The sequence below is a fragment of the Lonchura striata genome, chromosome 18, assembly GCF_046129695.1.
Source record: "Lonchura striata isolate bLonStr1 chromosome 18, bLonStr1.mat, whole genome shotgun sequence".
NCBI classification, from domain to species: Eukaryota; Metazoa; Chordata; class Aves; order Passeriformes; family Estrildidae; genus Lonchura; species Lonchura striata.
In genome coordinates this window covers 3968468-3983585 of record NC_134620.1, presented here as the reverse complement: position 1 = coordinate 3983585, position 15118 = coordinate 3968468, and the positions used below count along the sequence as shown (strand labels likewise).

Genomic DNA, 15118 nt, shown 5'->3' with positions numbered 1-15118 from the left:
TTCCCTGCTCACCATAAACCTGTTGACTTTATGGCAGGCATTTCCTACATATGCTCATATGTTAAATACATTTAAGGCAAGTTCAGCTAGTGTGAAAACAGAGTAATTCCCCTCCTTCTTTTAAATGGGCACAGCTTTGAAAGCAGTGCCTTCATGGCCTGCACAGAACTTGCTGTTACCAAGGTTTATTCAGGAAGCTGATCACGTCACAAGCAGAACTGTGTCTGCCCATCATTCCTGCTTCTGCTGTTTAGAGGAGATAATGCTGGGCACCTGTGCCCACCTGTGGGACCCCACTTCTCCCATCTCCATAGCGTGGATAAACACCAGGATCAGTTGGTACCTGGCAATAGAGGAGGAAGGTTCTGGACTGAGTGGTTTGGGAGAGGTTGTTTAGTTGGTACATGTGAAGGTCTCAGTGTGATTTCTTGCCCCGTCACAGATTTCCTGGATGATCTGGGATTGCCAGGGTCTCTCATTTCTACATACATGTGATAGGGATTGAATATCCTGCTTGGTCCTGTCCCTGATGGCTGCAGCTGCCTGAGGTGTGGGCTGTTGAGTGGATGTGCTTGGTGAGAAGAGTTTTGTTGTGATTTGTTAAACACCTTTGAACAGTGCTGGAATTCAGATCAAAGGCCTCAGCTGAGCACAGGCATTCTGCGTGATGCAGTAAAGGTCTCTCAAAAATGCTCCACAGCTGACAGAGGATGTGCAGATATCCACCAAAGGAGGGTTTGGGAGACAAGCAGCAGGATGGCTGGACACTGTGATGGTGAATTAGGGCAGCTACATATCATTCAGTGTATTGAAAGATCTTAACTTCTCCCTGAAGACACTCTGGACAGACTACCAGCTTTATCTTCCACCCAGTCGCAGGGACTGTGCAGGAATCTTTGTCTTCATGGCACAGAACTTAGTCCAAGGAACCAGAAGTGGCACATCCACAGCCAGGTTACTCTAGGCAGCCCAGAGGAGCTTACATTCACCAAGTGTAGCTCTTCTTCTGCTCCATTTTGCCAGCTGGCTGGTTGGGAAAGCAGCATGGCTGGTTGAAACTATTTTGGGGAAAACTTTCACATTTTCAGGTGTTTGCAAAAGTTGGGTTTGCTCTTTAGAGGAGACATGTGACTCTATCCCCACCATGAGCATCCCTGTGCCCTGCACTCACATCCTTTGTGTCTGGAATTTCACAAGCAGAAGTGATTGATTGTAGAGCAAGTGTGTTATTTCCAGGAAGCAGAGCTGTTGGTGCACAGACAATCCAGTGCTATGGGGACACATCAGACATGCTGCAAAGTGACCTGCCAGCTGTGCAGATCATGGGCTGCAGGTGTGACCTTCCAGCAGGTCGTGTCTCCTACGTGGTGCCAGCAACTCCCAGGGTAGGGGATGAGTCTAGGAAGCCCTGAAGTTACCCTGTAGAGCTCTGCAGCACTGAGGATATGGAGAGTGGCTTTGGTCTGGCTGCTGTGAGCCTGGAAAGATACTGAGACAAAGTACACAAAGATGTACACAATGTCTTCAATAACATCTCCAAGTGGATGAGAGGAAAGAGTCCAGGAAAGCCCATCTGGATTATAATGCTACCTCAGCCAAGTCAGTCAGAGGTGCCTCATGTGGATTCTAGAAATTAAGCTCTCCTAAACAAATTAGCACTTCTCAGTGGGTACCTGGCCAGCACAAAGCCATTGGCTTTGTCAGGAGATGCTGTGAGCTTTCTGTCCTGACCCTCAGAGTTATTGAGCAAGGTGTCATGGACATGCACTCCAGCACAATGCTCTGCAGCTGGGAAGCTGCTTGGGTTCAGTGCTGTTCTGAAACCTTGTAAAGCTTCTTGCATGGGAATCCCCAGAGGACAAGAGGGAGGGGGAAGTGTGGCGGGGTGTTTGTCTGGAGCAGTAGTGAATATATTTTTAGTGGAAGGGAAGGGACATCTCTAGTCGTGGGATAACAGCTGCACAATTTCAAAATTCCTCTGACAAGATGTAGCTAATTCCAGGGCTGCAGGGTTTTGATGGTTGTGGGATGTTTTTGGGGTTTGTTTTTGTGGAGTGGTTTTTTTGTGGTTTTGTTTTTGTTTTGGTTTGGTTGGTTGATTTGTTTTGTTGTTTTTTCAGGGCTTCAAGGGCCTCCAGCCACTCTCTTACCTCCCTGAGTGTACATTTCAAAGCACAGATGCTGTTTTGATGTGTTGATGAGATCTGAATGGAGCAGCTCTCTGCTACCATTCATGCAACCTTTAAGCACTGGGCAGGATCCACTAATTGATGGAAAAAACCTTTTTCTCCCTCAGAATCAGCTGAATTCCTTCCTCATTTCTGGAAGGGCAATTTAGGTGTGTTTTTCGTGCTGGGAATTGTGTGGTTGGCTCCTTTATCCACTTACTCTTTTCTGGTTTTGAAATGCAATCAAGAAAGGGAAATTCAAGCCTGAGTCTTGTTTTTTTCCAAAGCCCATTGTCAGGGATTTAAAGCATGTGCAGGATCTCCATTCTTTACTGTGCAAAAGCAGCCACTCTTCTCCTCTGTCTTGAACTTGTGTTGGGAGAGGAGCATGAACCTGTGGGAGTAATTATTTCACTTGGGAGATGGAAAGATTTCTGTGGCTTGTTGTATTATTTCTTGTAATGTTTGTTTTTGGAGAGAACTGGGGACAGAGGGAGAAGGAGCACTGAGTAAACACTGGGAGCCCAGTGCTACTGTCTGGTCAAATACAGTGTGGGACCCATGCTGCACAATGTGGGAATCCAGCCATCTACTTTCCATGCTGAGCATTACCCAGGGAAGGAAATTGCATTGAAATGTTAAACTGCTGCCCTAATTTACATTTTCAGAGTGGAGAACTAGTGGAGTCAGCTCAGGACTCGCAGTAACCTGTGAGGCCCTGAAATCTGGCTGGTATTTCAAACTAACCAAGGTCTGTGCTGCACTCTGTCAGATTCTTACCATGTTGCTTATTGTTTCTTTCAACAGATCTTGGAAAGTTTACTGTTAGGAGCACTGGCTTCAGCCAGGCACCAATACCTCGACTACTGAGGTCCCTCTGGTGTGTGCAGTGCAGGCCATGGCACACCTGTAGTCAGAGAATTGTTTCCAGCTTAATTCCTCTTTTCTGAGAAATTCATGGGGTTGACTTAGCTGGGCTGATGAGGAAAACTGCTGATTTACCTCAGTTTTTCAATTTCAAGAAAGGTGGTGGTGCTGGTCTTCCTGAACATGCCACTGAGGAACAGAGTGCCATGCAGACAATGCCAATCTGCCTGCTGTAGCTGAGCCAGCAGGATTTCCCTGGGCACACCAGAATGTGGATGCAGGGCTGGTGGCACTGTGCCTCCAGACTCTTTTGTGCTTTTTGGTTTACAGATCTACTGCAAGACAGGCCTAAAAATTCCATGCTAAAAGGCTGCTCCTTTGCCAGGAAGGAGATGCTGCCTTAGCCTTTGGCAAGAGACCCACAGTGGTCTTCATCATAAGGGTCAGAGCAGTGCTCTTGGTTATCCAGGCTGAAGATCTGTGTGCACACCCAAGTGGGCTGGTGGAGTGAAGGAGCACAGATGAAAACTGAATTAATTTCCCTGCTTTTCTGTCAACTATTCACTGCTTAAAGGAAAGGAGAGGGAAGTAGGTGGCAGACAGTGTCACCATATCCTTGGTGTATGGCATGGGTTCTGCACATCAGTGCAAAGGACCCTCTGATGAAGCAGGTGCCTTTCTCACTGTCTTCTGGAACATGGGGCCATTTTGAGGTTGTGTGGGTGCCAGCAGCTTGTTGAATGATACTGATACAGCTCCCATCTCCTCTGCTTTTACAGGTACAATGGCTTGGTGACCGGCTCTCGAGCCAAAGGCATCATTGCCATCTGCTGGGTGTTGTCCTTCATCATTGGCCTGACCCCAATGCTGGGGTGGCACAAGCGTGCCCAGATCGAAGAGCTGGGTTCCAACTGGTCCTCTCCCATCAACTGCAGCAACAGCATGGTGGCGTGTCTCTTTGAGGCTGTGGTCACCATGGAGTACATGGTCTACTACAACTTCTTTGCCTGCGTGCTCCTGCCCCTCCTTCTCATGTTTGGTATCTACTTGAAAATCTTCATGGCAGCCCGGCGCCAGCTCAAGCAGATGGAGAACAAGATGGTACACGGGGAACGTTCCCGCTCCACGTTGCAGAAGGAAGTCCATGCAGCCAAGTCTTTAGCCATCATTGTCGGGCTGTTTGCAGTCTGCTGGCTTCCACTACACATCATTAACTGCTTTACCCTTTTTTGCCCAAATTGCGCCCACGCTCCCCTCTGGCTGATGTATCTGGCTATTATCCTGTCTCACGCTAACTCGGTTGTAAACCCCCTAATTTATGCCTACCGCATCAGGGAGTTCCGACACACCTTCCGTAAAATCATCAGCCAGCACATCCTGGGCCGCAAGGAGCCGTTCAAAGCGGGAGCAGCCAGCTCCAGGACTTCCACCCACGGCGGGGACGCAGAGAACGCCAGCATACGGATCAGTGAGTATGCACTAGAGGTATACACCAACGGAGAGATCCACAGGGATCCCGAAAAGCAGGACTTAAACAAATGCAAAGCTGGCTTGGAATGGCACCAGAATGGAAATGCTCTGGACTTGGAGACAAATGGGCATCTGCCACATTCCTGCAAAAATGGGATTCTCTCAGATGCATGCCTGAACAGGGAGCTTCACAGTGAAGAGCTAATTGATGCCCAGGTGTCTTATTCAGATCTGGAAAGAGCAGCCTTTGCTGCAGCTGATGTTTCCTGATGAGACTTTTGAAGTTTTCCTGGTAGAATTATTTTTTTTTTCCATTGGTGACCTCTGCCATGGCAGAACAGAGGTTGGGGGGTGGGGGGAGAGCAGTGTATTCAGATCGCTGTGGAGAAAGGGGTCCATATCCAGGACTATTGGATGATCCTAAATACCAGACTGGAGAAAAGCCAAGAGATCACTGAAGTGGACTAAGGAAGGAGGGACAAGTTACCCATCAATGACCTGTCACCAAGAGCAGTGCCAAGGTCGAGGATGGCATTCCAAGTTCAGCACTGGGAGACTGCTGATGCAGGGATTTCAGGACACTTTGCTGTACTGTGCCTGTGGTTGAGTGTTGGTTTCGCTGTCTTTACCAATGGAAATAGAAGCGTGGCTGGAAGTACTCCCTGAATAACAAAGAGCAACTGGAATGGCCTCTGAGTACTGTGGCCCTGCAACAAGCAGAAGAGGAGATAGCAAAATCTGTTATCAGGAAGGATGCCAGGAGCTGCTTGGAGAGGGAAGGAATTTACCTGATGGGAACTCGATACTTTCAAACATGGCACTTTGTCTTTCATTTTGTGTTCTTAAAGCTTATACTGCAACAGGTTGCTCAAATGGTTTTTTCCCACATGATGATAAGGTTACTTTATGTTAACTTATAAAAGATGGGCAAGAACTCATATCCATTCCCTGAGTGCTCAGTGTTCCAGATGCACATAGCCAATATAACCTCTTAGGACTCCACTTTGTCCAACAAATCACCAAAGCTGAGCCTTGCTAAGGATTTCCCTTTGCAAAAGGGCTGTTAGCAGGACGTGGTGCTGTGGGCCAGGGCTGTGGACTATGTCCTCAGGGCAGGGCTGTGAAGAGCTGTGAGTGTGTGATCTCTTTGTAGGCTGGTGGTGCCTTTTGCTTTTCGCCTGCCTCTGTGCTTCTCCTCCTGAGCTCCTAGAATGCAAATTCTTTCCATGGCCCCAGATGTGTGTGGGGAGGTAATATTCCATATTTCTGTCATCTTCATTCTCACTCAACAGGCTGAGGGACTTTTTTTTACTTCTTTCTTGGGATAGAGAGCAACCCGCACACATACCTTGACCTAATTTTGGAATTCCAATGAGCGCTATTTAAAAACCCTTTTCTCCTGTGATTTCAGTTTTTTCTTGTGAAGCCTGATATGTCCCTGTGGTGCAGAGGCCAACAGAGGCAGCTCTGAGCTCTATCTTGTTAGAAGATGCTCCTGCTCTGAGAAGCTGAAAGGTGTCAGTAGTATTGGAACTCAGCTTAGAAACTACAGTTTCTGCTTTCTGTAGAAGAGAACAGGCAAATTTGTGCTGCATCAAGTGTACACACTGCTGTGGTTTGTTGCAGTGGTGTTTCACTGCAGTTTGGTAATTTTCTGGAAGGAAAATTAAGGAAATCCAGAGCTCAAGGACAGCGGAAAACCACATCAGCTTGAATTCTACCTGAAGATTGTCTGGGCTGTGTTTTTCAGACAAATAATCCATGTCCAGTACTACCAGGCTTCTGGAGAGACAGAAAGTAGTGGTCCTACTGGCAAGACAAAAGTCTGGTAATTCCAGGGATCTGAAGCTTATTCCCTAGCTGAAAGCATCAGAAATATCCTCCCCCAGTCTGATTCCTCCTCATGTCTGTCCACTAACTTTCAGAAGCCAAGGGGGATTTTCATACTTGAGGAAGAGCAGGTTAGGTCTGTATGTTCTTATTCTAGGTTATTTTATATATTGTGAACTATTAAAATGAAAAATCAGTTTTATTTTGGGGAGAATTTTCTTTTTGCCAGTTTCCCTACACGCATGTGGTGAGAAGTTTGTGATGCTGAATGTGTTTGAGTATATAGCTGCTCTGGGCTAGCACAAAGCTTACTGTGAGATGGATAAAAAGATGTGGCTGCCACCACAGTCCTTAGCAGAAAGACAGGCCAGTTTGTAAAACAATAGGCTGTGGTTTGATTGAACTGCTGCTTTCTTGGCAGGGCTCTTCCCCCTGGTCTGACATCAGAAGAGAGGATTATCACTCCAGCAGCATGAAGGAGCACTACTGAGCCATTTCCCTGTGACTGACGTCATAGGTAGCTCCTCCATACGGTGACTCAGGATCTCATTACTCTTGATCCTTCTTGATGCAATATTTCTGTAGGTTATTTGTGTGATGGCTTCTCTGACCCCCTGTAACAGCAGCAGAGGAACTCAAGAAAATGGGGGGCTGTTCTCTTCAGGTCTCAGCTGGGAGCTAAAGTGTTTCTAAGAATAACACAAGATTACATCCGGCACTCATGTCAATAACAATTAGGTCCACAAAGACCCAGAGCAGGGAAGGAAGTGTGGGAAAATACCAGCATTGCTCATGTGCTGGAACACACACAAATGCAAAAGTGTTGCCTGTTGAGCTTTAGCTGCCATTGGTAGAGGGATGGTTTGCACTGCATTGGATCAGACTTTCAACAGTTGGTGTGGATTGGTTGCTTTCTATATTTCCTGAGCATCTCCACACTTAGTTGTGGCAGTTTCTTGCTTGGTTGCCCCCCCAAGAATCAAGTTGATCTATATTGATGGACAAACTTAGGATTGCTTTGCTTTCCAGATTGCTCTGGAAAACCTTCCTGCCCAACCAGATCACATGAGATTAGTGACTTTCCACATGTCTTGAATTTAGCTTTTGTGCTGCTGCTTGAGCTGCCCCCAAGTGTATCCAGTCCCTTTCAATATTAGTGATCAAGACTTGAAGTGAAAAGGGTATGTGAAGGGGGTGGGCTGTGTGCAGGAGGAAGATCAGGGTATGGACAGTGTGGTTTGTAGAGCTGTCTGCAGTCACAGGAAGGAAGGGATGGCAGCTGCACTACATGCTAGGCCTTCTGGCAAACATATGGCTGAGATGGACCCTCAGAGGATGTTTCTGAAGCCGTTGTTGGGGAGAGCAGGAGCCTTTTGAACAGAATGTTTTACCTCGTATTTCTTATTTCCTAGGGATTATAATTTATTATAATTTTATGGCTTCCTGCTTTTTGATTTGTTCTCCATTAAAAAAAAAAAAAAAAAAAAAAAAAGAGAGATCCCATCAATGAAGTGTGCTCTTTCCTTCTCCTGGCAGCTCTCCACTCTTGAGAGAGGTACCTGCCTTCCAAACTTCCTAGGACCACTCATATCCCCATTTTTCTTCCAGCTGGAGAATGTTTAGCTGATCCAGTTGTTCTGGATAAACAAAGATGGTGCCAAGACAAAGGAAAGAATGAGGTGACTATAAGGAGAGGCTGGAGAAGACCTTCCTGGGAATCCCAGGTGCAGTGGGTCCAGAGAGTAGGTGCTGGGGTCAGCTGAGACTAATTTAATTGAACAAGAACTTCTTGCTAAAAAAGTCTGAAGATGCATAGAGAGATGTGGTGCCTCATTTAGTGTGAGGGCATTCCATGAATTTCACCATTCCCTGAAGACTTTTAGGCTCCAGAGTTTATTTGCTTTATAAGAGTTTTGAAGAAAGCAATGTTTGATCAGTTGCCAGGAGTAATTTTACCAAGCGTTCTTGGGGCTCTCTCCTCAATAAGGCACTGCTTTTTGTGTGTGCAATTAAATGTGCTTACAGCTGTATCCTGCAGAGTCCCATTTGGATCAGTGATATTTCAAAGCTCTGTGCAAGTTTGAACTGCAGCTTTTGAACCAAGAAGTGATTTGGCATGGTGGGACAGCTGGAAATACTGGAGACAGGAGGGGTTTCTCACTGGTCCCAGTTGGTGCTAGGGTGCAGGTAGACTTGGAGTGACGTAGAATAGTCTGAGCCTTTGATCATTTTTTGAAGATGCCTCAGGGGATGCTGGTGGATATAGAGAAGTCTCTAAGATGTGGGAACCTGGAGGGTCAGGATGGACAGGAATTCTTGGTAGTGGAGGAGCATTTGTAGAGTAGGTGTTTGGGAGGATTTCAGGGGAGCAGGAATGTGCTGGGAGGTGCTGTGGGGTGTAGAGATGATGCTGGCTTGAGACCAAGGTGGGACTTGCTGAGGAAGGACTCTGGAAGGGAAGTACAGCCTTAGAACTCTCCTGGTGTCACTGCAAGGATCCTGGCATGTGCATAGGGTTGACTTTGTAGGGTCTATATTGACTGAGACAGGGATGGTTCTTATGGATTATGTTCTTTCCAGACACTTTGTCCCATTTCATGAGCACCTCCAGGTATAACAAATTCCCTTCTGCTTCAACGAGCATGGGCCCTACTAAAACCAAATCCTTCCAACCAAATTCTGTGGAAGGACAAAAAGGCTGCAGTGGTGCCACAATGCATTAAACCTGCATGCAATACTCTCTGGTGGTGTTTGCTAAGTTCAGCTGCCTAAAAGTCAGTTCTTTTCCAAATTGTTTTGGGCATTAAATTGCACTGAGTCATTTCAGTGTTTTTTTCTTTCCAGCCCTGAGTTCTGGCTGTCTTTATGGCAAAACACATAAAGAGTAACAAAAATCACCAGTTCCTCATTTGTATGAGAGGTGACTAACCCTGACAGATGAGAATCCTCAGGCTGGGGCAATGTTGTGTGTAACTCCCCACCTTACTTGGCTGCTGGGGCTGTTCATGCAAGGATGTGTTAAAATCAAGACTGGAACCTGTTGATCTGAGAACATCTATCCCTCCCGCCACTGTCTCAGGAGCTGGTGTTCCTGCCCTTTCCTGTGGAGAGGTTCTCTGTGGTCTGCAAACCAAGACACTATGAACACCCCGCTGCACATGCTTCAGTATGAAACAATTACTCTTTTAATTTAAATGTTTTATTATATAGGTGTTGTTTTCCCTTTGTCAGTTACCATTTGGCGGGGGGTGGGAAGGGAGTGGGAGAATCTGTGCATGCAAATGTATTTAAAGTGCATTGACCAAAGGTTTTTTTGAATCTGTGAAGTTTTCATATCTGTGAAGTCATCAGACTGCTGGGCAGTGAGGAGCCGCTGGTGCTGCGGAATCTGTCTTGGTTACATTTCTTAATAAGCATTAAAATAATAAAATATATTTGTAAAAGAGAGTGTGAGTGCCTTTGTCCCAGGAAGATCCGGCTGGCTGGATCTTGTGTGCAAGTATTTTTTTTATTATATTATTAGCTTTGTCCATTGATTGATCCTTCTGGAGAGCTCTCTCCCTGGAGCTGCCTGTGCTTTCACAGCAGAGATTAGCATGGACTAAAGTGAGAGACTCAAATTAACTTGAAGACTCCTTCCATCGTGGCAGTAGAAATCCTTTACAGCTGTGTATGGAGCACAAAGTAGAGCTGTTTTCACCCAAACCACTGCCCTGGCAGGAAGGGGGTGTTCCACAGCAGGACCTGAGGGTCCATAACTGCACCATGCAAAAGCTTTGCCAGCTGTGACTGGGCCATCCCATGCTACTGGCTCTCCTTCCATGTGGCCCTGCTGGTGCACCTCAGACCATCACCCTTTCTTCTGCCCAGTTCTTGCCAGCCAAATTAGTTTGGAAATGGAGGCAGGGAATCTAGATGCTGCTGTGGTGTTTCTCCTGTCAAATCTGAGCAATGCTGAAGCAGAAGTAATTTCCAGCATTTTCCACCTGGCAGCTACTAAATGTGTGTCTAAGGAGGTTAATAGAAGTCTGTGCAATCCAAGAGCACTTGGAATTGGGAGGTTCTGAAATGAAAGTTCACCCAATAGCCATCAACCACCAGTCATTCCCTCTTCTGGGTCACTTTGCAGCTGTGCTCAAGGCCTCCTCACAGGAAGCCCCAGTTTATGGAGAGGTGCTGGCATCCTGGTGCTCTGCAGCCAAGTGCCCGAGCTGTTCAACCAAGTATGTAACTGAGAAGCTTTTTGATTTTCCCTCCTTTCACAAACACTGTGCGTTTTGTTCTGCAGCATCAAAGGCCGGGAGCTTCAGAACAATGGGCATCTGCAGGAGCCCAGCAGGAACAATGCTGTACCTAAGAAAGAGAACTTGGAAGAACAGAGAGAGCTCCCAGCTTAAGAGCACAATTGGCCTGATCAGAATTCTCTGTTCAGAGATCCACACCTTGGCTCAGCCCCTCTGAGCAATTAGACTCTGCAGGGCTTTTGCTGTAGACAAGAACTGGCTGCAGCACTGGGGAACTGCTGACATTTCTGAGTGATGAAGTAGGACAGGGCTGTGGAGGACAGTAGGTTTTCCCAACGAATGTGAAATAATGATTTTGACTCTAAAGAGCTTTGCACAGTATTTAAAGCAGCAGAATCTTCCTTGTCACTTTTGCCCCCAAACATGAAGACTTTTCTGCTAAGCATAATACACACAAGTGTCTGCAGGTGTTTCAAGAAGTTTCAGGTAGTTAAAAAGCTCTGAGCACCTCCTCTGAGACCCTGTGGACCTCACAATTTACTTTCACAGGAAAGATTCCTCCACTCTTGCACTTGACTGTGACCATGCAAGAAAAGAGATTGTGTGTTCATTCATGGGAAGGGGACAGACTTTTGCCTGCTTTGAGTGATCCTGAAAGGAATCCACTTCTCTGATCCCACAGATAAGCACCTCAGGTTAAATGATGTGACTGCAGGTTGGAGTCTCGCTGAACAGTAAGTGACCTATGTTCCTCAATGACTTCCCAATCTTCTCTTCAGTGTTGTTCAGATAACAGAGGGGCATCTCTGGATACTGGAGATGTTTCCTCAGAAATGACCCAGTGAATAGAGTTGTTGGAGGAGTTTTGGCCATTTCTTTGCTTTGGGACTGCAGCAGTCACTGCTAAGATCCTGCAGTGTCAGGAAAGTGCTGTCTAGATCTCAGAAAATCAGAATTTCATTTCAAGAATTAGAGTCCTTGCAACACATTAACAAAAGTAATGTAAACCAAGTTTGGGTCTGAGAGCAGCATGGTGATTTTTCTGCAGGTGAAAGGCAAGGAGTGGGAAAAGAACTTTCCATCTGCATGTTCAGAGTAAGCTGTACAAAGATGAGGTTATGTGGAGTGCAGATCCATACTGTGTGGTCCAAGACTGTTACCCTGAACTCCTAAGCAAAGGCTGTGGTTTCTGGGAGTGTTCTGCTGCAATTCAGAGAGGTGACTGCAACTTCTACAGACCCCAGGGAAGTCTTTAAACCTGCTAGCTTGGACACTGACAGCATTGGAGCTGCAATTGAGTGGGTTTAGCCAAGGATTTACCCAGAACCTGAGGCAGCTCCCATCTTTTGTTTTTCCTAGGTAATAGCTCATGATGACAATGAAGAGATCTATGTACATGGGGTATCTTGCTGCCTCAGCTGTAGATGAGATAATAGGGATGTTTTTTGGGCTGGTATTGGTCCAGGGTATTTCTGCTAATTGGGAGTTAAGCATATCATGGGTACTTCATGTTGCTGGAGAACTTCCAGCTGCATCATTTGGGTATTTGGCATCATGTGGGCTGTGAAATCTTGTGCCTGTTCTTCGGGATTTCCATGGATGCAGGGCTCTTGTGCAGTGTGGTGATTGCATCCAGGAAAAAAAAAAACAAACACCTCCTAATAGAGAGAATTGAACAGCCTGGATCACTTCTATGAAGAATGCAAAACAAGCCTGGGCCATCTCAGGGTAAGCTGCACTCACAGTGCCTCCTGAACCCGTGTCCTGTTATTGTTGGTGTGGAACATGAGGGTCTGGGCCAATGAAAATAAGGAAGGTGACTTGACAGACACAGATTTTATCTTTTGAGATTCGTCATGGCCTTTCTTGTGTATAATAAATAAAGTTGACTCTGGAATTGGCAAGTGCCCTATAACACACAGTCCTGGTGTTGGGACTCGGCAGAACGTTCTGCTTAGCAATGCACTCTGTAGGCTTTGTTTGCCAAGTTCCTATTTTGGAGGTGCTGAAGGGCTGAGCAGTGGCAGATGCTGAAGCCTCCTCAGACAGGTGTGCTGGGCCCAGCACCTCTGCCCTTGCTGACCTGGGCTGGGTGAAGGCTGTTTTCTCTCCATGCTCATACAAGCTTTTACCACTGAGCTATAGAAAAAAGGAATCCTGCCAAGGAGAAATGCTGTTTGCAGGGCTGTGAGTCCTGGGCCCAGGCGGACTCCCATCCTTCCACATCACTGTATAACCTGCCAGGCAGTTAAGTCGACATTGAACAATATTGCTTCCTGTGTTAATGTCTTGAGCAGCCCTGCCACACACACTGGATCCTATGATATGAAATCATTCCATCATCCAGAGAATTTGACTGGTTTCACAGGTGACAGGAATGGTAGCTCTGAGACTTGCCAAGTGACTCCCTGACATCCTGTCTTCTCTGTTAATGTGATTGTGAGCAATCACAGGTTTCCTGATCCAGCCCTGAGATACACAAGGCTCCCTGCAGGCAACTGAGGAGCATGCTGATGACTTGAAGCTGTTCTGTGCTGGTAATACATCCAATTGTGAAGTTATTCAGCAGATCCAAAAGACTTTGGGGAGAAGAGGGCTAATGTTTGCATTCCCAGTCCCAGAGAGGCTACTTGGGGACAGCTGCAGTTAGCTTTCAAAGATTGTGACTGCTTGAAAGGCACAGCCTCAAGAGGAGAGCACTCAGCACCAGTACAGGGGTGCTGGGCTACGTGGCACTCAGCATCTTAAAGGACAGCTGACTGCCTTGTTTCTGAGGTGCATGCCATTTGGGAGCAGTCCAGTATTCCAAGTGTTTCCTGCCTTTCTTTATATCCATGCCAAAAGCATGAACAGAATAGGGTGGAGACAAAAAAAATTCAGACCCTCCTCAAGATCCTCGTCTAATTCCAGAAGGATCAAAATGCTAAAGGTTGCATTGGAAAAACAGAAATAGTCTTTTCTCCCACCATCGGTAACTCAATGCCACAAGTAAAGCTGAGACTCAGCTGCTTGTTCTACAGCTGTGTCCTTTCTGAAGTCATGAGAAACAGCATTTTGGTTTCCTTCCAGAGGAAATACACAATAATATCCCTAACTTGCACTGAGGCCTTCCAGTCCACTAAACTAACTCAGCTAACATTCATCTACAACAAAATTAAACCCAAGATCCCCTATTCCTTATGGATTAAGCCAAGAATCAAGTGTTTCGATCAGAAACACTTCTAGCTTCCTTTCTTTGAGCACTTGCTTCCCAAGCAATTTCTCTCCCAGTCTAAATCCTATGTTTGCAGGTGATCCTTCCTTTCCTGCCACACACCAGACCTAATGCACGAGAGTATATCCAAGATGCAAGGGCTGTCTGTGTCTTTCCATGGTTCAGAACTACCTGCACTTTCAAGGACTGCAGCACCCGTGTTCCTGTAGATTTTCCCTGTGCGGCTGGAGAAGATGTGCTCTCTTCGCTAACAGAAGTCTCTGATTCCCTTGCAGGAGGATCTTTCTATTAGCATTTGATTTGGAAACACTGTGTGGGACATACAATCCTCCCTGGGAGAGTTTAATGCCTTCTTCCTGTCAAAAGCATGAGGCTGTGTCCTGGGGTCGGGATGTCAGTGACATGTGGCTGACACTGAACACTGAAGCCTGTGTGTCAGTCAGGTCTTGGAAGAGCTGTGCTCTGTATGCTGCACAGACACGTTCACAGTCTCCAAAGGGAGGTCCTTGAGGACAGAACCATGAATTCAGTATTCTCCAGGTGGCTGTGTTCTCTCTGTGCCAGATGAATCCCAGCGCTGTGAAATGTGTCCTTGTTCTTCTTCCTAAAGAGATGCATCTGCTGATGTCAGCTTCCAGGTAAGGACACATAGGAACCTGCCCTCCCTCAGTATCTGTGGCCTTTGGCCTCTGCTGGTAGTCAGACATCCCAAGAAAACTAGAAGTGACCTAAAACCCTCCTTTTTTTGCTAACCCTTTGCCAGTGTTGCAGATAGAGAAGTAACGGCAGTTTTCCAGCAGGTGAGACCCTCCAGGCCAGCTAAGCAGACAAGAAAAATAAACACAGGAAATATCATCCATGCAATAAGATTACATAGAAAGGAGAGGCTGGGAGAGCTTTGTGATGCTTGTGTGTCGAGGGGAAACCCAGAGCTTGGAGCTCTCTCCAACAGGAGCAAGCAAATGTTGAACCTCAGCACAAAGGAAGGGGTTACTGCCTGGACAGAAGGGAGAGGAGAGGAGATGAGAGGAGAGAAAAGGAGTTTTCTGCTATGCCCAGACAGAGCAGGGGTTGCCCTCTAGGGTATGGAGTCTGTGGGATGAAGATCTTGGGTCTAGATATGGGGTGAGTTAGTGCTTTGCTCCATGGCAGAGACTCTGATCAGCTCTGCTCTCTTTTTCTGCCTCAAAAGCAGTTCTCAGTCTCAGTGTTGATGGAAATTCTGCTCTGCCTCACCTATGAAACCCATTCCCTGAACTCTTCCCTTTGTGTCGCATCCCCTCAGATCCAATGGGCTTTTCAGAGCCTTCACCTGCTCAGTTTAC

General features: G+C 46.6%; 1 protein-coding gene across 3 annotated transcripts in view; it reads left to right on the top strand.

The window, feature by feature from the left end:
* Positions 1–9778, top strand: part of ADORA2A (adenosine A2a receptor) — a 31215-nt gene extending 21437 nt beyond the window's left edge. For all 3 annotated transcript variants that reach the window (XM_021549870.3, XM_021549869.3, XM_021549868.3), the window contains one exon: positions 3815–9778. In XM_021549870.3, the coding sequence (XP_021405545.1) occupies positions 3815–4775 (961 nt within the window). In that variant the 3' untranslated portion in view covers positions 4776–9778. The remainder of the gene's footprint in view (positions 1–3814) is intronic.
* The last annotated feature ends 5340 nt before the right edge of the window (positions 9779–15118 follow it).